This window comes from Aethina tumida, chromosome 3, assembly GCF_024364675.1.
Source record: "Aethina tumida isolate Nest 87 chromosome 3, icAetTumi1.1, whole genome shotgun sequence".
Taxonomy (NCBI): Eukaryota; Metazoa; Arthropoda; class Insecta; order Coleoptera; family Nitidulidae; genus Aethina; species Aethina tumida.
In genome coordinates, this window is record NC_065437.1 from 21,689,055 (window position 1) to 21,714,405 (window position 25,351).

Consider the following 25,351-nt stretch of genomic DNA (forward strand, 5'->3'; position numbering starts at 1 on the left):
TATTAAGGGAAACATACATTTGATCAAAAATGTATGTTCTTAAATAAATGTATTTCTAGGTTTTACTCGGTAAAACTTTGCGACGTCATCAATCATGGCCTTCTCAAACGATTCAAGACTGCAACCGATAAAGATCCCTCCTGGAGCTAATCATTCCTGATAAAGTCCATCCCTTCGTCGTGTTTATCTACGAAAAAACTCTGACAATACAACTGAAAGTTGATAAAAATTGTTGATTAATATTTATTAACAATTATTTTGTTATTTCCGCTAGAAATTAAATTGAATACATGTAAATAGTGTCACAGCAGTTACTTTTGTTTATTAACGATGTTTAAGTTTACAGCTTGCTTTTAATAAACTTTCTATAGAATTCGTAATACATAAACTTTGCGCAATAAACTTTAAAACGCGCATTAAAAGAACGTTATGCCAAGTAATATTTTCTATTTTGAAGTTGCCGTTGAAATTTATAGTTATTTTAGGGTGCAATTTTGCTCCAACGGAAATAATCACTTGTCATAAGTTTATGTTTATGTTTCAGTTTCTGAAAAAAATATCCAATAGAGATTAACGATTCTGCATATATAAATTTTTATGTTACATCGTGGAAGAATTTAAATACATATGTAATACATATTGACAAGTTAAATTGGTATGTAAACGATAAAACCTCAACGAAGTCGTAAAAGGATAGTGGATCCATATTCTCAACCGCTATAAAATTGATTATATTATTAAGCAACTTTGTAAAAGGATGAATTTTCATTGTGATCGAATATTCAAAGAATGCTTTAAACTAAAATAGTAATTATTATATTAATTATAAGTAAAATTATAATTTTCATCTAATTTTTGGCTGGGACTGATAAAAAAAATAATTTAAATAATTCCCATCGTTTTATTTTATTTAATTTTACAGAGAGCATTTTATGATGATTAAATTATAATGTTGAAAAAATTAAAGGAGATATTGTCAACAACAACTATCTCATTTAATTTTTGGTTACAGTGTACTGACTAGAATTTTAATAAAATACATGTACACCTTTCTTAACTTTTTTCGCTTGATGTGACTTTATGACCCTTGAGTTCTTGTTGAATTTGCTCCAAAGTTTTGCCTTTGGTTTCAGGTATTTTAAATATAATAAAAAACACCCCAAGTAAACTAATACAACCAAAACAATAAAACGGTACGGCTGATCCTAGTCTATCTGCTGTCAATTGGTAGAATTTTGTACTTGTAATCATAAATATTGAATGACTTATACTTCCTACAAATAAAGCCTTCGTTTTGATGCTAGTGGAGTAAATTTCTCCCACAAAAACGTTGTATAAAATCCCCAGACCTGATTGAAAGCATAAAATAAATAATACGATTAATAGTAATGGTATCCAAAGTACTTCACTAAGATCAAAGTTTAAGTCTTTTAATGTATAAAATGTTGCAAGGCTGAATAAAATTGCACAGCAGGTGGTAATAGAAAATATTAATAATGGTTTGCGTCCCAATTTGTCCACGAATAAAGAGGCTATCGTATTTGAAACTAGTTGGCCTATAATGACTAATGATGACCCAAGTATTGGTGATAAATTCGTTCCTTGTTCCAAAAGAATTTGTAGATACATACTATATGCTGTTATTCCAGTGAACTGCATAAAAAAATATATTCCGTGTACCAACAATAATGCTTTCCTATTCGATTTTATTTTGAATAGGTCCATAAACGTCCCCGATTCACTCATTTGTCTTTGGACATCAGTAGAAAGCATTCCTAATTCCTTTTTAACATCATATTTTCTTCTAAGTATTTTCAAGGACGCTTCAGCCTCCGATTCTTTTTGTTTCATAAGAAGATAATATGGGGATTCCGGCATGTGTATGAAAGAACAAACAAAAAGCAACGAGAAGATCATACAAATTAATGCAGTGTTGTAAATGTCTATATATGATCCCAGTAGATTCATCACTAATTTTCCCAATATGAAGGTCGTTGATATGAATGATCCAAAAAGTCCTCTCACTTCCGGCTCCGACACTTCAGCAATGTACACAGGTACAATGGCTATTACGGCTCCTTCAGCTATACCACCAACAAATCTGCCCACGTATAAAAGGGAAACTGAATAATAAGAAAAGTATATTGTAACAAAATTTAGGAACTGTGGAATTGCCAGACAGAGTATTGTCCATTTTCTTCCAATAATGTCGACTATAGAAGTGCTGAGGATTCCTCCAACTATGTCGCCGATGGGTCCAATGATAACGATATAAGAAACCTCATCTTCTGAGACATCGAAAGGGTATTCGTCGGATAAAATTTTCCTTAATGTGGGTCCTGACCATCCTATGTAGAGGCCGCATATGAAAAATGCGACTGTGGCTACAAAAAAAGTAACATCTCAATAATATAGTAAATAGCAAATAGGTAGGAAATGTTTATTATAATTTATTGTTTTGAGCAGAGAATCAATTGAAATTTTGATTAAGGAAGGGAATGCCTCTCTCGGTTGGAAATATGTAATTTAAATTGTTAATTTACGAAAGTGTTTTTTTTATTTATGTTATTTGAGTATTTTATGGACTGTATTGGTTTGTGCACTAGTGTTTTAAGTATCCAATTCATTCATCCAATTGGTAAAATATTTATTTGATCAATATCAAAAATTATGAAATTATGAATTTTATCTATACAAAAGAAGTGAAAAATAATTACAGCGTAATCTACAATAATTTAAACTTATTCGTAATAAATATCACACATTTTAAAATACCTGTTAGGATAGTAATAACTTGAGATTTCTTTCCTCCATCATCTCCATGTAGACACTTCAACTTAATAAGTAACATGTTGGTTAAGTATTACTGACGACAATTTTTAATTATCAACATTAACAGTTAACTGTTGCTTTATACCATTTTCTAAAGTACTCGTTTTTTATCTATCGGGCAAATACAACTAATCTTTGAAACAATTGTTCTTGTGTACTTTGGGCGCATTTGGCATTTAGATATGTAAGTATTTAATTTTATGCAAGTCATCTTTTTCATTCAAATTTAATTTTAAAAACCATAACACATTTATTATTTAATTTTTTGTAAATATACTAAATTTCATTAGTTATAATCATTTGGATTCTTAAAATTTAAAAGTTAGTCCTTGGTCACCTTCATGTGTACGGGATAACTCTTTTATAATAGAAATAACTTTTGACTCGGCTGCTTATTAATTATTTGTTAAACTAAATCTATTATAGAGCTATTTTGAAAGAATGAAAAATTCAAAGGCTTTGTTGACTCTAATTAATTTATTTTATTTCAAACAAATTTTATTATTATTGTCTTAAGTTTTAAAAAGTTTTATAAATATAAAAATATGACTTCATATCTAAATTTTTTCTTAAACCAACTTAAAGAATAACTTACTAGTTGATAAGGGTATGCAAAAAGAATTATGAAAAAGAAAAAATGTCGCACAAGGTATATACGACGTGTTTTTTGAAACTTAAAGTGCTTATTTTGCAATTTATAAATGTGATAAATAACGCGGGCAATATTACATTAATATAAGCAGGCTGCAAGTGAAGTGTAAAAGTAGACACGTAGCTAAGGTGCTTATAATGATAATGATTAATTTTCTGTCAAAAGTTATGCAAGATATAAATCTTAAAAGTTGTCTGCGCACATCTTTTCCGAAAATTATCTCTTACTTCCATCCAGTTTAGTTATTTAGGCCATGGTAATCCAAAAAGCAGTGATAGAGGCAACTTTTGTCCCTTAGACGGTCTACGTTGATAAATGAGTTCCCCGCCGAGAAAGTCATTACGTTTTCATAAATTACGTACCAAGTAATTTTCAGTTTATAATGTTTCTACTATCTGTTTGGCGTTAGTATTGTTCCTGTTTCGCGCTATTTGCAAGAAAACCATCTTTTTGCCACTCATTGTTCGGAATTGAATTGTCAGGAACGAGAAAAATTTTAATTTATTTCCACACGAAACCGCTAAAACAATAACTTCATTCCCCTCGAAATATTTCATTAATCACAGATGCTGCAGCTAGTTTTTATGGTGTTTAAGGAAATCTAATTAATTTCTTAAATATTATAATTATTCACTCCAATCTTTCTTAGATTGTTTTGTTTTCATTTGGAAAGATTTATAAGAGAGATAATTGTGTTGTATGTGGTTAAAAGTGTCGTTGATAAAAACCAATATATATTTACATATAATTTGAAATATTAATTAAAGATCTTTCAACTTAATTGACTGACTCAAAATCAATATGACATAAAAAATGGACATAAAACTCCCCCTGCATTGGAGTAGAAGAAAAAAACAAAGTTCATCATATTTTATCAACCGGAAAGTCAACTTGGCCGGATATCCTGTTACTGGACTGTTTCCGACAGAATCTTGGAGGAGGTCAAATCCTTTTGTCCCCCTAAAATTATTTTCAATTGGACACACATGTTTTGTCCCCTCGTTAAAAATATACAATACAAAATATTTTATAGGCCAATTTTATGTACAGCAGTGGTGTATTATTATAGAAACTGTGTTAAATATTTTAGCTAATACTCCTTTAATTAACGTGGACTGTTAAAATAATATTAATTTACTGTTGTTTTATACAGTATTTTAAAAACTACTATATAAAATGTTACAATATATATATTTTTTAATTGAATTTGTCATAAACATAACTTTTATTTTGAAATGAATTTTTGATTATTAAATCAAGATCAGGGCCAGGCAAAGATCGATGCTTTTTTCTTTTGTTAATTCGGATTTGTGTTTGGGATTGTATTCATGTTGAAACACATTTATTAAAGGTCATCATTTCTTCAATATATGGAAGGAATTTGTTGTTTAATATATCCTATAAGCCCTTGTAGGCTGTTTAACATAAGCAGCATCATCATTTTTTATAAATTAAATTTAGACTCGTTAATAAAAACTACTCGGCTCCAGTGTTCTCTAGTCTAACAAATAGGATCCTAAGCAACTCAAAATTGGACTACTAAACATATACTAAACATCTTTTCATAGTTTTTGAACTATTTTTAGTGAACCACATTTAAGGTTGGTTTTAATTTCAGGTGACGATATGATTGGATTGTGTTTGACGTCATAATTATCCAGTTATTGAATTACTTTCAAGTTTTTAGAACTCAATTTTTTAATAACAAGTGAAACGATTAACTTATTTAGCTGAAAACTCTTAACAGTCTCTTCTTGTTTTTCTTAATCTTGGTAACGTTTCATAGAGTTTCACTTCGACAAATTATTAAGTAATTATATTAAGCAATATAATATAGTAAGCAATATAATAAAGGTAATAATCAGTTTAAATTCATAGAGAGCAATGAAAAAACATGAAGTAAAAAATTAATTTTATCCATTGAAAATATTTATAAGTTGGTATAATTAGGGCTACTACTGTGTGTATAATATTCATTTCAAGTGTATATTAAAATTGTCTGAAATTAATTAATGAATTCTACGAACGTTTGACTTAGGACATCTTTCAATAAAATTCTGTTAACAAAGATACAAGAAAACTTGTCAAATTCACAGTTATCTGAATTTATAAAGTTTTAAACAAACAGACGATTTTTACGTGCAAAATTTCTTTGCAATGAAATTGCGAATGTCTGTTGAAAAATATCTCATTATCAGATGAATTTCTCGCTGTAAAGTTTAATTAAGTTTATTCTATTTTCCAAGAGGTATAAATTTAAAAGGACATAATTCCAATTTATTTTCCAGTAAGGAATTTTAGATGAAAGCCCGAATGATTGTCCTCACTTTTATCTATTGTCCGCACTGTTTAAAATATTCACAATAATTCCTTATCTTATTTATACAAGAAGTTGAAAATTTTCTCATTGAAACAAATTCCGAGACTATTTGTACAGATCTAAATCAGTTTCATGTGCGGTTCTGTTATTTACGGACCGTAATTTTCAAGTCTGCTCTCTTTTGCATTATTTTATTAAAACATTCTTCCAGACAGTTTTCCTTTTCCCCCTTTTATCCTTATTTTATTTATCATTTAGTTTTTCGGCTAAAATACATAACATTGTGAAATTTATTTGTGATTTGTGTGCCTTTTTAGCTTCAACGTATTTATGTTTATAAATTCATTTAGTTTATGTATTCGTTAATAAATAATTTTGTTTATCAAATAAGTCATTATAATATTGCAAACATGTAATATTGCGACATTTATTAAACGATTACGAAATGTTAACCGTTGACATGTGTAGCTTTAAAAGATTTATAGATAACATTATGCAAATTGTGGTAATAATGAGGATTATGATAAATCTGTTGTAGTATCTATGTTTAGTCCGTATTAAATCCATCGACGTCCTCCTCACACTCATCCCATCCAACTTCCTTCTGGATAAGACAACTTCTGTCGTCATTCACTCGCGAGTGTTTAATTCAGCGTTCACAGCAACTGTCTTCCAGGCGGACGACATTAATGCCAAAGAATGTACAGTTTCCGTTCTTGGTGTGCTGCGTTCCCCTAGAAACCCTAACTTCTTCCGTTTCCGTCTACCAACTTTCTCTAGACTGTCAGCCGCAACTCTTCCTGTCTCGCATTCTGATGCGGAGGATGCTCTACGCCATCTGTTGGATAGCATTCGTCTAATTGGGGAAAATAACTTGGGGTTAGATCTAAAAAAATAATATTTCGATTTTATTTGTTTCAATATAATGACTAAATAAGTAAATAAACATTGATGGTTTAAATATTTCTCTCGTAAAAGTCTTTTTAATTTACATTCATTGAAAAATAATTTTAAATTTGATTAATGCAACAGAAAAAATAAAACAATAAATAGTATTTATTGAACACTTTATGTGCAACAGTTCTATAAACACCAATAAAGTTATTAACGTCAATAAATGCATTTTTCCAGTTTTATTTTTTAATTTAAAATGTGTGTTTTGAATAGTTAAAAATGTGTGGTGGTAGTAAAACCATTTTGTCACAAAGAGCTTAATTTTTATTTATGTAATAAACCTACAATGTAGCAGTTGCAAATAAGCCGTTTCAAAGTTGGAGCTCCGCACTCCACAAGTCAACCCAGAGAGTCATAAAAGACCCATTAAATTAAGACCCCGTAATCAACATTTGGGGAGTTTAAACAAATCGTCATTTATATTTTGGCTTGCTTACATTGAAATTCATTTATATGTTAATTATTATATTTTTACAAAAAAATTTATATGGTACCAACAATTAGTTAGTAGCTACAATTTGAAATCGTGGTGCTAGTAAATAATATCTCACACTAATTTATTTAACTCGCGTGTGTCTGAAAAATAAATCCACCATTTTTCAGGAATAAAGCGGAGGAAGCATTTGAATGGTGGCAGTATAAATCGAAACTGTCGACACATTCAATTTGCCTAAAACTCGGACCAGAATATTAGACTAATATAAAATTTTTCGCAAAAGGAGTTGAAGGAAGGAACGAGCACGGCTTACCGTCTAGTGCACACTCGCAGGCTCCCAATTTCGTCGCCACATTATTATAAAAGCGCTGCGCTGGACACGAAATTCTTTTATCTGTCCAATATAAAATTGTGCATGGATCCAATTAAATAACAATTTTAAATTCTCTCCCTGCGCCGAGTTTTCAGATTCAGAAGATTTTCTATAATTGAATTCAATGATAAGGAGGTTACTTTTTTCCTGTCTACGCTTGCGGGTTTAATCGTATCTTGGATCGGCCACACAATTGCGAAAGGAACTTTCCCGTTTAATTAGATATTAACTACATTTCTGTTCGGACTACGGTGAATTAAAAGTTTCAGCATTTTTAAAACTATTTCAGGGGGATTTGTACTGAAATTGTTTGCTGTTCGGAAAACAATTGTTATACGAACGTCATTCCTCATTGCGGCACTGGAAACTAACAAGCAAATACAAACATTTACAACCATCTGTCCAAATGTTATTTATAATTAATCTTACATGAAGTTTACTCATTTATCTTATGCATTAACCATGATAATCCTGTTTATTTGGAACAACCACAGACGTCTTGAAACAATTATTATCTATTTATATGAAGGGCTACAGTCCCGATGGTCTATGTCAGGATTACGTGCTCTCATTAAAGGATTAAGACGAACTGACCTACATAGTTGCCTGTTAAATCATAATGCTGTCGACGGAACATCTCCAACAATGCAACTTGCCCATCGACAATGCTAATATGTAGTTTCAGAAACTGACTACGGTCTAAGTCTAATTCTGTATAAAGTTGTTGATGTGTAAAGAGTGTGATTGGATAACTGATAATAATTGTTATTTGCGAAACTAAATATTCATCATCAACATTCAGTTTGTAATTTGATTGTTAGTCAATTATAAACATACGAACTCAAAACCTGTGGATCGAATAACTACTACTGCAATACGTAAAATTATATATAAATAAATCAAGAGACGGCAAGAAGTTTGGGCTGGCTGACAGTGAACTCCAGCGTAAAAAGAAACATATATCACGCAACTCCGAAGTGCGTACAGTTGCCCGTAAAATAAACAAACGGGGTCTTTTTCAAAGTCTGTTTAATATTGCATGTCATACACAGCGTGCCCCAGGCTACAGGTTCTGTAGACTATTTCTTCGCCATGAATGCACCAGACTGTGTCTTAATAATGTCTTCAGTTGAGACGCGGTCTCTCATTAAAACCGGTCTTTGTAAGTGACATTATGTGTCGTTAATATGTAAAACGTTTTGCCAGTAGCTTTATAAAATGTTAATTATCGAATATCAAGCTTGAATGTTGATGAGCCCGTGAAAAATTGTCTAATGCTTTGAAAAGCTTATAATGGGATGGCATTGTCTACATTGTTGGGTGGAATGACAACAGCTTAGAAATGATTATAGGGCTTATCGTTAATTTTTAAATGTCACCCATTTTTAACTCTAGATAATCAGGTGCATAATGACATGAAATAGCTTGTTTAATTAACAGCAATTTATATGTACAACAATTATAAATTCAGTCTCTTAACTACAATCAAAAACATGAAGTTTTAATGCATTTCTATGTAATCTCCTGGGTAAATTAAACAAAATTCCATCAGTAACAGAACTTTTAAGCCACTAAAAAATTTAACACCACCAAATTCCTTGAGAAATTAATAAAACAAACATGTTTTGTTCATGATATCTCTCACCACGTTTACGTTTACCATTTCCAAATTCGGTTGTCCAAATGAATAACAACCCTGGGGGCAACCTAATGCTCCCTGTGTAACTGGGAATGTCGAAAACATCTTCTGACTCCTGGACCAGCTTCATGCAACCTTCTTCTGATGGGAAGTCAGCACATAGCTTGTATGTAGAAAATCTGGCAAAAATAATCTGCCTTCTGGACGTAGCTCGACTAGTACCTAGTCGTTTATTGACATTACCAGTTTTTTGTGAGACATTATATATTTGCTTCTTGAATCAGATTGACATATTCCAAAGTCGCAATTATAGAGACAAAATTTCCACCTCTTTCAGGCATATTTTGTGCTAAACATACAATAATATAAATTAAAATGAACCAAATAAAATTTGTTCAATCCCAAAACACATTTCTATTGAATACACAACAAATTTAAAATAATGATCATCGAGAGTTGCAAACACTAGTAACCTAAAATTTATTGAATCTAGTAAAATTAAATTATTCACTTCAAAAGAGGCACAGTGTATATAAAAGATTTTGATTAAATTTTTTTTACATATTCGTGTGATATATTTAACTCTTTTTTTGATTTATGTATGTCAATCTAGTTCTTTCTTATTTCTACTGCTTTCACTCCTTCTTTTATATATTAAGAAAGTTTATATTAGAAGGAGCAACTGAGATTTATATCGCATTATTTACTCCAATGGTTAATAATGCCAAATGATATAGTTGCGTTGTAACTTCGTCGCATATTTCATTTTGCTGGCTTCATTCTCCTTTCTCTTTTTAACAGTATGTGACAGAAAGCAATTTTCCTCAACTTACCTAAAGCATTTCTATATTTGGGAGCGAGTGAAACATAATTTAAAAAAAACTGTTGATAAATTTATAGTCTAGACTTCACACTTTTTATTTTAAATCATATCCGCATGAATGATAACTACATTGAGACGATACGAAAGAACAATACACAATCGCAGTTAAACATTACGACGGCGGTTAATTTCATTAAACCAATTTATTGGCGCCATTCAATAATTTTAATTTACCTTTTAATTGAGTAAATCGGGCTTGCACCCTTCGTTGATTGATTAAAAATAAAACGTCTTTTTATGAATGAAAATGAAGCGAGGGCGACGAAGCATTTACCAAAGCCTGATCGAGCCCGTTCAAATAGGTTGCTTTATTTATTAATTTCTCACTCCCGTTCCACCATGGTGTAGTATTTGTCTTAGTCCCGGGTGCGGCATATTGTACAGATAATGGATTCTCTCCTCTAGTCTGATGGTGTGATTAATTTTTGTTCACGTTATTAGAGTTGATGGATTTCAGAGGATACGTATTAGTTATTCCCTTTCAGTTCATTATCCTGCAGCGTATTAATCAGTCGTGGTGTAGCAACTAATTTAAAAATTGAAGCTGACGGCTTTTTTGTGTTTCACTCTTCATTAATATATTTCCACGTTGTTAGAAAGTTTTCCGTAACTTGTTGCGATTAGTCTGATCTTGAATTTCATTACTTTGCGCTACGAGTTCTTATTATATTTCGTTTTTCATCAATTTCAACGTTTCATTTTTAACACTTTCAGGTTCTTTGTCAAATAAAAATGGTATTTCATCTCCTACTAAAGTAAAACGATGATATGATGATGATTATGACAAAGAACAACCTTAAATAAATAAATATTAACATTTCTGTTATCATGAACTCCCATGTTAAGTCCACATAATAAGAAAACAATAGAAACACATTTTCAATTTCTAGCCGGTGATCCGGGGACATCACATACAAATCCGAATTGGTGGTTCTTGAGCCGCTTGCAAAAACTTGATAACGAAACTCGGGGAGCGTTCTGTTCAAAAACAAATAGCAAAAATTCCCCAATCCAAGACGTCAGTGCGGTCAGCGAAACAATGTGGGGGACGTGGGGCCGGGGGATGGCAGCTTGATGCACAGCCACTCGGAAAATTGCAAAAACCTTGGCAGATCCCCTGCGATTACTGACGACAGGACCATCACTCACAAGCTTAGGAGGTGTTGCGTCCAGTTCTAGCTCGCGATATATGGCGAACTACGCGAAATATCAGTCGGAGGTTTATCATCGCCAAATCTACCATCATTACACTGATTGCGGAAAAATAACACCGACGCCTTGTCATACGGATAATTTATTGTGCCGGGGTGTATGTCTTATATGACTACGTTCCTGTGTCGGTTCCTCGGTGCGAATGGCCTGAAATATTTATTGCAAGATGTCCTAACTTTATTGGTTTCCTCAATCAAATTCAGATCTTAAATTGTCTAAATTATTCCAAAATAGACCTTATGTCAGATTTAAGATAGAAATTTAAATTAATTGTTTAATAAAATAAATTTTATTTTTTATATTAGTTCATATGTAATGGTTAAATTTATACTACTAATTTGTTTTTATAATATTTATGGCAAACACTTTTCCATTATGGTATTCATAGTTGATTGATGATTATCTCAGTAAAGCATCGGTAGTACGAAGACTTCTGGGTTCTATTGGGCCATTTGAGGATTTTACTTTTGTAATTTGGAAAGAAAATAACATTACACATACTAAAATTAATAAAAATCAAATTTTCCAGAACATGCAGTTATTGAATATTCTTCTTAACGTTCTTTTTTGCTTGCAGCCATTATGTTCAACACTCTTGAAAGAAATGTTGGAAAAAGTTGGACATCATTGAGGCTCAAAATTATGAAACCAGAAGACTTAGGTCATGGAGATATTCTACTAGATTTTTTAAATTTTGAATACTTAAGAGTTATTGATCCAGAAAATAACTTGATTAGGGGGGATTTGGGAAGATTTAACAACTTAGCTGACTAAAAATGTTTTTTATAGTCAGATTAAAGATGATGTAAAGTTAGAGAAAGCTGAAGTTGTCAATGCATTCACATTAAGTGTACAATGAGCTGAAGAGAATGACCTACAGTGGAACGCACTGCTTATGAAAAGCCTCAACGAGAGCAACTGGTGTATATACGCCAAAAATGGTTCAATATATAGTTTTTCATTTTAATTTAGTTTTATAATAATTTATTATTTTAAATATAAAGAATATGTTTAAATTAAAAGAGATGTTTATGAAACCAGAAGACATAGATGATGAATTTACTTCTCTCTGAGACTTAATAATCTAATAAGTGAAAAAATTTAAAAAATTACACTGAATCCTCAAGAACTAGACTAATACCCACAACGGCTTTGGAAGAAAAGTTGTTTGTCAGTTATTAATTTAACTAGGAAAGATAGAGAAGGTAGAGTTTAATATGCAGATACTGTTAATGCATTTTCATTGACTATGTGTTGAAGAGAACACGTGTTGCTTCTGAAAAGTCTCTAAGAAAGTAACATCTGCACGGACTGTGGAAATTATATTGTTTCAGTATTATGAATTGTATGGCGTTTAATAAATTCAATATTTTAATAAAAACTGGCTGGATAAATTAATAATAAAGTTCATTTAGAAAAATGATTTGTTATGCACTAGTTTTGTAGGTTTTAACTAATCAGCAAATAATGTACTATATATTAGAAGTAAAAAAAATATGATTAATTCATTATATAACTGACAGATTTTTAGAAAGTGAGAATAAATGCTTATTATTTCTGAACGAGGCATCGTCTAAATAATATTGTGGTGACCAGACTGATGAGATCCCATAAAACACCACACATAAATATCATCACAAAATCTACCATCATTACAATGATTGAGAGGAAAATAACACAGAGGCGTTGTCAACCGAATAATTTATCACGATGTCGTTTTTCTTATGAGCATTGTTTTTATGGCTTTCGTGGTATTGATGTTTGTGGTATTCCGCAAGGGGACTGCAGTAAAGTTTGATAAAACGTACGAACATAATTTTTATCGGAGTAATCGACATTTCAGTGAGAAATGTGTACCTTACGTCACGATGCCATATTATTTATAATACATTAAAAAATAAGGTAAAAAATTGATATTAAGTTTTAATTACATCAACACTTTTTTACAATTACAAATTTTTCTCATACTCTATTATTATATTAATAATATATTTCCTGAGAAGATGGGATATCAATTTGAATAAAATGAAACAATAATATATATTCAAATTTCTTTTATTAAGTATCGCTTGCATTCGAATATGCAAGAAATATGCCTTTTTATTTTTAATACAATACGTTATTTCCCGAAACGTACCACGGAATATCGAATGTCTGATGTCTGCAACAAACAAGTATTTATATTAGTATTCGAAGGGATCGTGTTTGCAAATCTTGAAACATAAGGAGAACGGGGCCATCAAATCAACATTAAAAAATTCAATATTCGTCTCAATATCGGCACGACAAATTTCTTATAAAGAATGCAATGGAACATGTATTATTAAAGATGAGGGAAATGTATGCGAAGAAACAATATATTGTGGCACAAACAGTCGAAAAATGTTACCGCCTCGAGACTTTAAACTTTAATTGAAATGCCCTTGGCATAGCGACGTCTTAAACCCTGAGCGGGGTGGCTTTTTGTTGAGGATATTGCACGGGGTTCGCCAACCTCCAACTACGACACGTGCAATTTATTGCCACCGAATTAAAATAGTGGTAAACAACTATTAGCGAGCTGGCGCTGTGTTAACTATAGGAGAAATGGGAATTTAGGCGCATAGTGACTGTCACTATGAATTTCGAGGCATGAAATTAAGGTCGGGCTATACGAAATGAGTCAATTTGGATGACGTTGTAGATTTAGCATCGCTACTGCTGAACGCTGAAAATTTCTTAAAAATACAAAATATCCAAGTTACGGTACGATTTATACAATAAATTTACGACTTGTGGGGAATATTTGTTGTTTCATTTTATGGCACCAGTTTACCGTTTTTATGACTATTGACCATAAGTTGAAATTATGCTATTAAATTGAATCTATAAAATGATTACACATTTCAAATAAAATTTTTATTACTGTAAAATGATCAATAGTACAATTATTTATTAATATACTTAATTAATATACTTTTAAATAAATAAATAAAATAAGTAAAATATAACAATATATTACTCTAGAGACATTTCCTCAATTTCTAGTTCCAAACGATTGTTTTCTGGTTTTTGTTCATTGGTCAGTTCATAGTCGTCAAGCTCAGCTTCCAATTCTCTTTCCCAATCTTCATCTTTAGTTTTTGATCCCATGATTAATTTTTTCATACCTTCTTGCACTTCAATTAAGTCTTCAGTTGTCGGTTCCAAAGTATCAGAAACAAACTCGTGATTATTCTGATCAATATTGATACTATTTGTTGTTACATCAGAAGTCATTAAATTAGTTCCGGACTTCGTATCTTTATCATTCGAGATGAATGATAACTCGTATGCATGACAAATTAGACTTAAACGATAAAAATAATTTTTCCAAAAATTTCGTTCAGATATCACTCTGGGTACGAGGTTGTAACGCATCTTTTCCAAATTTGGGTCTTGCTTCATTATAGCTATTGCCATGGGATAGGACATGTCGTAGTCAAACTCGTAATTGACACCTGCTGGTGGGCTTTTAATGAAGTTTCTTTTGTCGGTGGACAAAGTTAAACACTCACTTCGAAAATTTTGTTCATTTAGACAACTGAACCATGGAGGAACTGCTGATGTAACATTAGTGGACTGATCTTTTATAAACTCGGACTGTTCTTTGTTGAATTCATCTAAAATACCTAGCTTTTCAACGGATTTTTTTATCTTTGAAGTAGCTTCAGCTACTGTCTTTTCAGCCTTGTCAATTGCTGAATAAAATAAATTTCCAAGCGATTTGGCTCCAGCTAGAACTGTTGTTTCCATATTTTTCAATGTAATTTCTTCTTTGGCAGATGTTGCTGTAGGTTGGTCATTTTCTATTTCGAATGATGAGTCTTTGGTAGTTTCACCGGATGCATCGGATGACTTGTCGTCTTCTTTGTTATTGAGAAAATTGGGAATGTTAGTTTTGAACCATCCTGTTATTCCTTCTATTTTTGATGTGCTTAATTTGTTGGGCGTGTTCGTGTTGTTTGTATCAGTTTCGTGTAATAAAGAAGTTGATTTTTCATCTCGATTCTCTTTAATGTTGTCAATCCAAGATGTCACATGGTTAGTAAGTCCAGAAAACATGTTTAAAATATATTAAAGGAACGTTCCCTATTAACATTTGTTGCTATTAATTTGTAATGTTAAAGGCATTTCTATAACTTACCTTTGATAATAAGAGCTGCGTTTTAGGTTCGGTGCCTGACTGTTTGATTTATTCTGTCAAGTAAACGACATATGTATAAACAGGGTGTTCTGTAAATAAGTGATGATTTATAAACAGTTTGAAATATAAACTATTTACAAATTTTTTGTGCAATGTGAAACTAATCACAGCAATTCAAAAAGCTTGAAGGGGTATATTAGGATATTATACAAAGTGTTAATGTGAAATTAACACTTTGTGAAACCTTTCAAAATTTACTATATTTATATCCAGCTCAACTTAGAAAATTATTAAGAAGTTGCTTTAATAATGATCACCACTGTATATAAAACAAGGAAACAAGTATATGTGATGTGATAATATTTAAAAAGAACAATATCAATTGTCCTAGACAAATTTAACTATTGTGATTATTTTCTTTTATTTCTCTATTAATTGAAGTTTCATAAAAAATTCTTCTATTTGACATAAATATGCGTAATTAGAAGATATATAATTTGCACTCAGTCTATAATATGTTAGATATATGCTCATGCAAATAATCGATTTCTGTTAGCCATAAAAAACATCCCGAACAGACGTGGGACGATAAGTGTTTGGCGCTGCCTTTGGTAGTCGGAGCATGTATCCGGAAATAAAAAGTCTCCGTAACCGTATACACAACCGGCCAGGAACCGAAGAACATAAAACACATCTTCCCGCGACTTACTCACACCTATCCCATCGTGAAAAGTGGTCCGGTTCCCCCGGGAGTCCTCTGGCGCCGTGGCGTGTGAGATATGACCCCCCATGTCCGGATGTCCAGTCGACAGCGCCGTCCCACTTCCTGTGTCTGCGGGCAACCGCTAACCCTCGCCTTTGTGTGCACATTTAAACTTATTTGTTTTTCCTCTCGACGTGTCGATGCGAATTCGCGATGTCGCCAGGATGAGAAATGGCCAGCGGCCGCCCGTTACCGCTTTTCTAATAGAAAATTTTTGATATACTGACACATGATACAAGGGGGATAGTTTGTTTGTAGTTCGGAACGCGTCTGGGAAGTTTGCCTTGTTTATCTTAGGCGGACGAAATGAATTCTTCGACAGCAAAAACAAATTGGGGAGCCGAACATCATAAGTTGCTAGAAACTTGTTTGACAGCAGAATTTTATTAAACTAAACCGCTATCAATAAGGCTGATTAATTGATGTTGGGTTACCATTAATATAAACTACTGCAAATGAATAAGAGAACTAAAATTTTAGCAATTTCTATTGTTTTATAAAGTTTATTAAGATGAACGGAAAGTTTCCGACTAGCATGGACAGTCGTTTCTGACTAAATATATTTAATTAAATTCTTAGTCTTGACAATTATTTTATTAAAATTATTATTTAATAAAACAGTTGTTACTGCTTTTAACTTTTATACTATTATTCGCACATTTTTTTTTTTTTCAAACTTAGTTCTGGACGTAATGTTGAAACTATTATTCGACGATATTAAATCACTCGATTTTCCCTCTACAGAACACAAATGAAGTTTTTATTTTCTTGCACTCCCGCTTGGATTCACAATGGGACTCCAAGAACTCGAAGTTTCTGCATCCGGCAACAGTCTGGACCAATCTCCGTTTTACTCCATTTGTTTCCATTCCGTCATGCATACGCAATGAAAAATGTGTTTACGACACCCCGCAAAACTTTTACGAATTCTAAATTTCATTTTCTTTAAGCTTTGTTTGTGTGGGGCTGTCAGACATCGAGATGGGGTGTTGATCTTGCCGGTTGATGAATTGTTTAAATTTGTTGAAGTACTGTTACCAATGATGTATACAAATGAATTACCAGAATGAATGTTATTTGATTTATTTTATTTGAAAATTTAGAGAATTTAAGTTGCATATTGTTTTAAAAAGTAAGTATTTAAATTATGTATTATACAAGGTGTTTGGATATGCACGCACCACCTTGAAGGAAGACAATCCTGACGTAGAAAAATATTAGAAGTAATGTCGTTTTCAAACGAATAAAATTTTAATAAGTCTTTATTTTTAATCATTAATATAATCACCTTTTGCCATTTAGTTTACAAATTTTCAATCCGGGACTGATAAATATCAATTGGTTTTACAGTAAAATATCTCGAGATGGCATTTTGGACATCATCCAAATTTTCAAATTATTTGCCACTAAGAACATGTTGTAGGTGATCGGAATAATTCGAGGGTGCAATATCAGGTGAGTGTGGTGGGTGAGGTAGTACCTCCCACCCTAATTCACTAATTTCTATCGTTTGTCTACACATTGTCGTCTTTCATTGTCGTGTTGCAGAATGACGCCTTTTCTGTTGACAATCGTCAGATATTTTTCGATTGATTGATTTACTCGATCCAGTTGTTCACAATAAAGGTTTGCAATAACACTTCGCCGGATTCGAAGTGAACAATTTCGCGAATATTACACCAAACACTCAGAAGCGCCTTTTTTGAAAGTAAATCTGTCGTCGCAATACTTCATGGTGATTCATTTGGAGAGAGCCACCACCTTTTGCATTTTGGATTATTATATGGTACCCATTTTTTGTCTTTGATCAAACGATCAAAAAATGGTTCTGTATGGCGTCGTTGAAGCAATGCGTTGCATGTGATGGGTCAGTTGACTTTGTTCCCTTCGGATAGGTTATTAGGAATCCAAACACCTGCTCTGTTTATTGGTCTAATCTGCTGTAAATCTTCCTGGATGGTCAACGAAGATTGGTTAGGAGAGTTTGATAGTTCTTCGATTGTTTATTATTGGTTTGCTTCCACTTCTGCTCTTAGCATGTCGTTGTCTAATGTCATTGGTCTTCTTCATTGATAGGAGTCAGAGAGATCAAAATTATCGAATCTGAACGTCTTTCGAAACTCGAAGAGAATACAATGCCGGATTTCCTCTTCTTGTATTACGCTGGCCATTTCATCCCAAATTGCAAAAAAAGTTTAATGTTGTATTATTTAGAAGTGAACAAGGTACATTAACCTTAAAATGACTCTAAGATATACAATAACCTGGCTAATGACAATCAAATATCAACATGCGCATATTTTATATATTATACAAAATGTTTGTATATGCACGCACAACCTTTGATAAGAGCAATCCTGAAGCAAACAAGTATGTAAAAATTCTTTAATGAAGCCAATCATTATTGGTCTAGTTTATGGGTTGCTGGTGAAACTATATTTATCTTAACACTTTTTATGTCCATCTTTGAATTAGGAATGTGGACACAAATATATTATAGTTATAGTTTCTATGTGAGATTGAATATTTAAAAAACTTCTTTCAACTTCCATGTACTCCAAGACGTTCAGTAATAAAAAGTTATAATTTTGGTCCTTGCAGTAAAGTTTTCTGCGTGAATTTCCTAGTCACAAAGTGCTCGCATATCAGCGACAAACGAAAAATACATGAAAAATTTATGTTTAACATCAAAGGAAAGTAATTCAATTCCGTTCTTCAAACACAAATCCGAACTATTCTACGTGACCGACAGTTACATTTCTCGCGTATATCGTAATATTGCACATATCTAAAGATGTAATTTCACAGTGAAATTCCCGCCGTTGTCTTTTTATCAAATGTCCACAATTCATCACATGCCATTGTCAGTATTTCGCACAAAAGTTAGGAATCCTTTAATTATGCCGTTTCAGATGGACCAGAATTTCAGATTTCGAGTCGGAACGCTTGGCAGAGGCTGCAACATAGAAATGTTAATACGTTTCCTTTCTTGCTGCTCCGTTTATTAATATTTATAAGAACCGTAATGGTGTACCTTATGATTAGATGATTTATGATTCTATCTTAGTCATCACAAAAACATATTTTGCATTTTAGATTATTAATTTCGCTTTGATAATGATTTTTTGACTGTCGCTTCTAAGCTTTGTTACACTTAGGATGTTGTCTGGCACATAATATATATCAAGGATTACATTATAAGTTCTTTAACATAATAAGAAGACACTAATACAAAATATTTTGATACTTCATGGATAATTTTGAATTGAATATGGATCAAACAGACCATTAGTTCAAAAATTATAAAATAAATTTACTGCAAAGACATTTTTAGAGACACTTATATGGTTTGTCCTGATTTTTTAGTTGAAGCAAAAAAAAAGGAATTCCTTAAGCTGAAGTTTAATGGGGTCCATTAAATTTTCAATGTCGACAATCGTCCCCAGCTACACTGTCCCGACTCATACATAGTGAATCACCTATATTTCAGCAAAGCAGCACCGAAAATAAGAAAATAGCGGAGTAAAAAAATAAATTTTAATTATTCAACAGGACCACTCTGCAAGGTGTACATCCGATTTAAATTATTTAGCCCGCTGTTCAGCGCGCTATTTGTCTAGCAGATAGTGATCTCTCTAGCGGCTTGCTCTGGTGTGTGTGTGCGTCTTGTAGTTGCGTAGAAAATCATTCCCCTGCGTATTGCAGGGCATAACATATTAGGTACACGTGGCTTGAAATGAAAGTTCTCCTGATAAATGGTTAAGACCTGGTTCTCATGGCAACACGATGTAGGTGCATGCATGGAACATAGTCACACTCTTTGCTCTTTCTCACATATTTTATATTCGTTTCTAAATGTGAAGATTGAGATATTGAAGTTGGAGAATTAAATAAATGTATGATTTTTCATGTAGCACTTAGAGGCCTAATTGAATAAGAGGATGCGAATGTGGAATTGGTGATAATCGTAAAACACAACACGTACCGGCTGTCGCAAACACAATTATTCACCTATTTAAATTAGCAAAGTGTAATTGTGGTGTGAGAACTAGTAAATTGTTGCAAACTACCAACACAATTGGTGTGTAACTTTAGCACCGTCCACATATTTAATTAAATGAAATTACCAGACAAGTGGTTTTGGTAATTAAAGGTAACCAGTGGCTGCATCTTCAGCAATCAAATGCCTCGTAAAACAAATGTCCAGACTTTATTAACACAGTTAAATGCTGCTTATCTAATTACATTCTGTGTGGCTTTGAAACTTGCTTAATTAAATATGGCAATGCGTCTCAAACTAATTAATTAATTAATTAATTAATTAAAATAATGTCACTTATTGAATTGTTTGTTAAAATTTTGTCACCTCTAAAACTTCAATTTGAGCTCCTCGTTTTAAATTCTATTTCAATTGGATTGTAAACACGCCAGCAATTCAAATATATTAACATAACTCTTTCCTTCTAATATAAACAAAAAGCAAACGACGACAACAAAGGGGCAAAACAATGGACTAAATGAAGGTGAAACAAAAGAATGTAATTTTACGAATCGGAGGAACGGGGGGCGATTTTGTTTCTTATTAGCTTTTATATTTTGCCGACTTGGCGTTTCAACCCGTAATGAAATTAAATTAAAATGAACTTCTCGTTTATACAAGATGACATTCGGCATTAAAGCAATTTATAAACTGTGTTCGCATAATGAGAGGAATCTGCCGTGTTCGGTTGAAGATGTGCCTAATTAATTTTCCACATTTCCACGTTTCTTCCTTAATACTGACGATCAATTTCATTCACCGCTAGTGAGCATGTACTACAGTAAAATTGTTTTTCAAAGGAAAACAAAAAAACAGTAGTTAAGATGTGCTTAATTAATTTCGTACATTTCCTCTACCTTCCGAAATTCGACGGATTTATTTCATCCCATTTCGTTAAATTAAGTTGAATGTAAATTCCTTTGTAAATATGGTGAATGCGCCCGCATCAAACTTATATTTTTAAGAAAACTGTGGAATACGAGAAATGTATGATACAATACAACAATAATATATTTTATTTTTTACCTTCTGCTTTTCAGTTCTCAAAAAAAAAAATACTAAAAATTCAAATAACGTTTAGCAATGGTACCTCACCATCAGAGTCATCTTTTCATATTTATATATGAATTTTGAGCAATTACAGGAAAACTTTTTTATAATCAAATTAATTGTTAAAATATACCCGGTCAATTGAGATGCCTTCAGTCATTATTTTATTCATTCATCATTTCTGAAAGGATAACCTCACTTGGACGATCTGGATGATATTCATCAATCATAGAAATGAAGTACCTTCAGCCACTGTCTTTTCAGCCTTGTCAATAGCTGTATAAAATAAATTTACAAGCGATTTAGCTCCAGCTATAACTGTTATTCCTATAGTTTTTCATGTAATTTTTTTGAGAGATGCTGCAGTAGATTGTCCATCAGATTGGTCATTGTCTTATTTCCAATTATGAGTTTGGATCTAATCTAATGAAAAATGCGTTTTAAGTAGAATATTAGTTTAATTCTTCAAAATTTTATGACTATATTCCAATTTTGTCAGAGATGCAACGAGTTATTTCTGTGTAAATAGTTACTACTCACAAACTAAACATATGGCCCTCAATATCAACTTTTATTGGTAGAATTTTTGTAGGCTGTAGCAATTTAACAATATAAAATGTAGTAATTCTTCGATTATGATCAAATATATTGGTAGACGTACTAAAATTGTAAATAAATATTATGGTGCATATCCTGCATTTTATTTTTATTGGGACTATTTATTGATAGATATATTTCATAACTTTACAATATTTTATATCGAATATAAATGTTGTACCTATATAATAAACTTGAAAAGACATTTTCAATATTATAATAAGATTTTGTAAAATGTCTCATAAATAATATTTATAAAAAGCTTAAATTATCAGAAAGGTCTTTGTTTCAATAGCTATATAATTGAATATACGTGGTAAAGAAGTAGCACACGCTAGGCGGATGTTTTAATCACTAGCCGCGAAACCCCTAAGCACATCCCCAAAAAGCATACGAATTGGCGTATAAAATGAAAGCCGGGGCGCTTATTTGAACGTGTTTAATTTCGCTGTACAAATTAAAGATATACATATAGAAGGTCCCTTTATAGCCCTATTATGCGGTGAATTTACACGGAAATGCTATTTGTTCCATTAAATTGAGAATTAAATCTCATTAAGGTCTGGTATAACTAATTCAGTATTTATTTACTGAATGATTTGAAGTTTGTTTGAGAGCGAGTGTATAAAAACTTCTAGGTTGAATAAATGAATGAAAGTGAAAACTGTTTATTTATTTATCTGGTTTTTCTTAATAATAATAAATTAAAAATAAAATAAGTCAAAGGTTATTTTGGTTTAGATAAAACAAATTACATTACACAATATACAACACGACAGTAATTAAATATAAAAGTAAAACATAAACTTATTAACCTATTAATTTCTAATAACCTGTAGATTATTAAAATGAAAAATTATGGATTAATATTTGTTTTGTTTTTATTTTAGTTTATTATGTCTCTTTAAAAAACGTAAATAATAATTTTTTTTTGATAGAAAAAATCAAAATAATAAGTCAGGAGAACTCAATATTTACTAAGCTCTTTTCATACAACATTTCATATTTTCTAACAACAAAAGGTTTCACATTTTTTACGCGATTGTCCGCGGAGATTCCAGAAATTCCCATTGATTTTTTATTAAATTTTGCTTGTTTATGTGTTAAAGAAGCACGATTTCCATTTATTCGGTACGTGACACGGTTGGATGTGTGATAATGGCAATAAAACCAGGACAAATTAAATTCGTGAGATGTATGTATGTGGAGCTCTTAAATATTATCATGAACGTCGCACGAGCTTTATTAAGTTTAAATCATGTAAAATCTTCATGTAAATTGTTATATTTGTCTTTATTTGACATAATATACAAAGTATTATATATATTTGTTTTAATTAGTCCGGATTTGTGACAACATTGTGAAAAAAACTGAACGAATGAATATAAAGGATGGACTTCCAAGCCAAATTAAAGCATTGATTAACGCCATAGAATTTTTTTTCAAGTGTACCAGAATCAATTTTGACTTTAAATTTTCAATGTAAAATTTGCTTTCAGCAGTGTCAGACAAAATGACGTTTTCACTTTTTATTTCCGTCCTCCCACATTGGAGAGAAGTGAAATGGGAAATCGTTTATTGCTTGTACAACTTCTATCTGAAGACATTGATTTTTGAATATATAATAAATTTATTTCCTATAATAATTCATAGCGAAAATTATTAATATTGGAAAGATTGAAATTGAGAAAATCTTGTATAAAAACAAATAAATGTATTATTTCAACTTAAAATTTGTAGTAGTCTATGCATATTATTATATTTGACATTTATTGATTATACTTGACATTATGGAGTATTCCGACTGTTAATGGATTTTTTTTCCACGAAGTGTAAGAATTATTTACTGTAAATAACATATAATATGACGGCATTATAACCCAAATTATTAGTAAAGAACATTTTTATTCAAAATATGAAAAATATTAATTCATTCAACAATAGTATAATTTGGAAGAAACTAAAATATCAAAATATATGGTATTTGAACACTAATAAAGCAAAATGTGTTACAATTCAATATATTTATGTGAAAGGAAAAATATTTATATAACATCTTAAAATAAATAAATCGTAATCAATTTTATGTCAATTTTCTTTAGAATTAAGAATATTCCTTTCCCATTAGAGAAAATATGATATAAAATATTAGTCTCGCGTGACGTAGTCCAAAATTAATTTTAGGTATAAAGGCAATTTACCGAAAAATAGAAAAAGGACATTTAAACCGTTGACACGCAATTATGCTACTTTCAGCCCACGGACATTTTATTCTATATTCTATGTAAATTAAACGAATGTAAAATTGGCATTCGAGGCATTTTTAATTCAGGATTTAAAATGCATTTAAGAATAAACGGTTTTAATTGACTAATACGGACACGATTTGTTTGTTAGATGTTTTTAAACATACATATTATATGATGGTTGATGAACGCCAGAAAGTACAAAATTGAATTACACCGAAATCAGATTTCCGTCGAGAGATAAAACACGGAATAATTTTTTTTTCTCGTTAACCTCAAGATGCATGCTATTGGGTAGGTGGGCTCCATTTCAGTTAGGACAACATAATTATATTCATGTATCTTGGGAAAGCTGATAACAAACTTAATTTCTTGCATGTACTTCTAGATTCCAATTTTGTAGGAAATTGTATTTCTATTCCAAACAATCTTTCCGTACAACAACACACGCACCCCTATCTGTCCAATCAATACTATAGTAGGATGATGATTGCGATACGGAATTGAAATAAATTGCTTTTTTTCTACGCATCACATTATCCTTCAAATTACTTATAGCGTGCGATAAACAATCAATTTTGATTAATTAATATAAATGTAATTTATTTTAAAAATAAAAATAATTATAATAATAATAGGGATAGTATTATTTTATTTTATATTAATTTATTATATTAAATAAATACAGATTATAATTTTGTCAATCAGAACAATAATACTATAATGTTAATGAATTTTTGTTAACATCTAATTTAATTGAGATGAAAGATTGTTCTTCCCATTCAGGAAAGATCCGTTATGTGGAATGATATGTTTGACCGCGAGGCAATTTTCAAAGTACATATTTAGTAAACTCTACTGAATACATCCATGGTTGTATTCAGAACGGATGCATAACATCACAGACGTAATTATTACTGATGTGTTTAATTATTAAAATTAAAGTACAACTCGGAAACAACAAAGAACATTAGCGAATTTTGTGCTGTGATAGATGTAACATTTCCAAAGGATAAATGGACCCATGTCAGGAAGTTGCGGAAAACATGTCTGGTCGAAAATGTAAAACAAACTTGTTTATAGATAATTACGGAGGCTAAATAAGGAAGATTTACATATTTAGCCGGTCCACTTTCGTAAAATGAAAACTTTCTCGTTAATGCAAGCGAGAAAAGCTTGTTACATTGCTT

At 31.4% G+C, this 25,351-nt stretch overlaps 2 protein-coding genes across 2 annotated transcripts; both read right to left on the minus strand.

The window, feature by feature from the left end:
* Positions 1 to 64: 64 nt before the first annotated feature.
* LOC109596538 (facilitated trehalose transporter Tret1-like) lies at positions 65 to 2,851 on the minus strand. The gene is made up of 2 exons (XM_020012105.2): positions 2,776 to 2,851; positions 65 to 2,384 (listed from the first exon to the last, which is right to left on the minus strand). Exons 1-2 carry the CDS (start codon positions 2,849 to 2,851, stop codon positions 1,054 to 1,056), a joined length of 1,407 nt encoding a protein of 468 aa, XP_019867664.2. The 3' UTR covers positions 65 to 1,053.
* An 11,326-nt stretch (positions 2,852 to 14,177) lies between these two features.
* Positions 14,178 to 15,519, minus strand: LOC109596543 (synapse-associated protein of 47 kDa-like). The gene is made up of 2 exons (XM_020012112.2): positions 15,467 to 15,519; positions 14,178 to 15,411 (listed from the first exon to the last, which is right to left on the minus strand). The coding sequence occupies exon 2, from the start codon at positions 15,382 to 15,384 to the stop codon at positions 14,299 to 14,301; it is 1,086 nt and encodes a 361-aa protein (XP_019867671.2). The 5' UTR covers positions 15,385 to 15,411; positions 15,467 to 15,519; the 3' UTR covers positions 14,178 to 14,298.
* Positions 15,520 to 25,351: the final 9,832 nt, after the last annotated feature.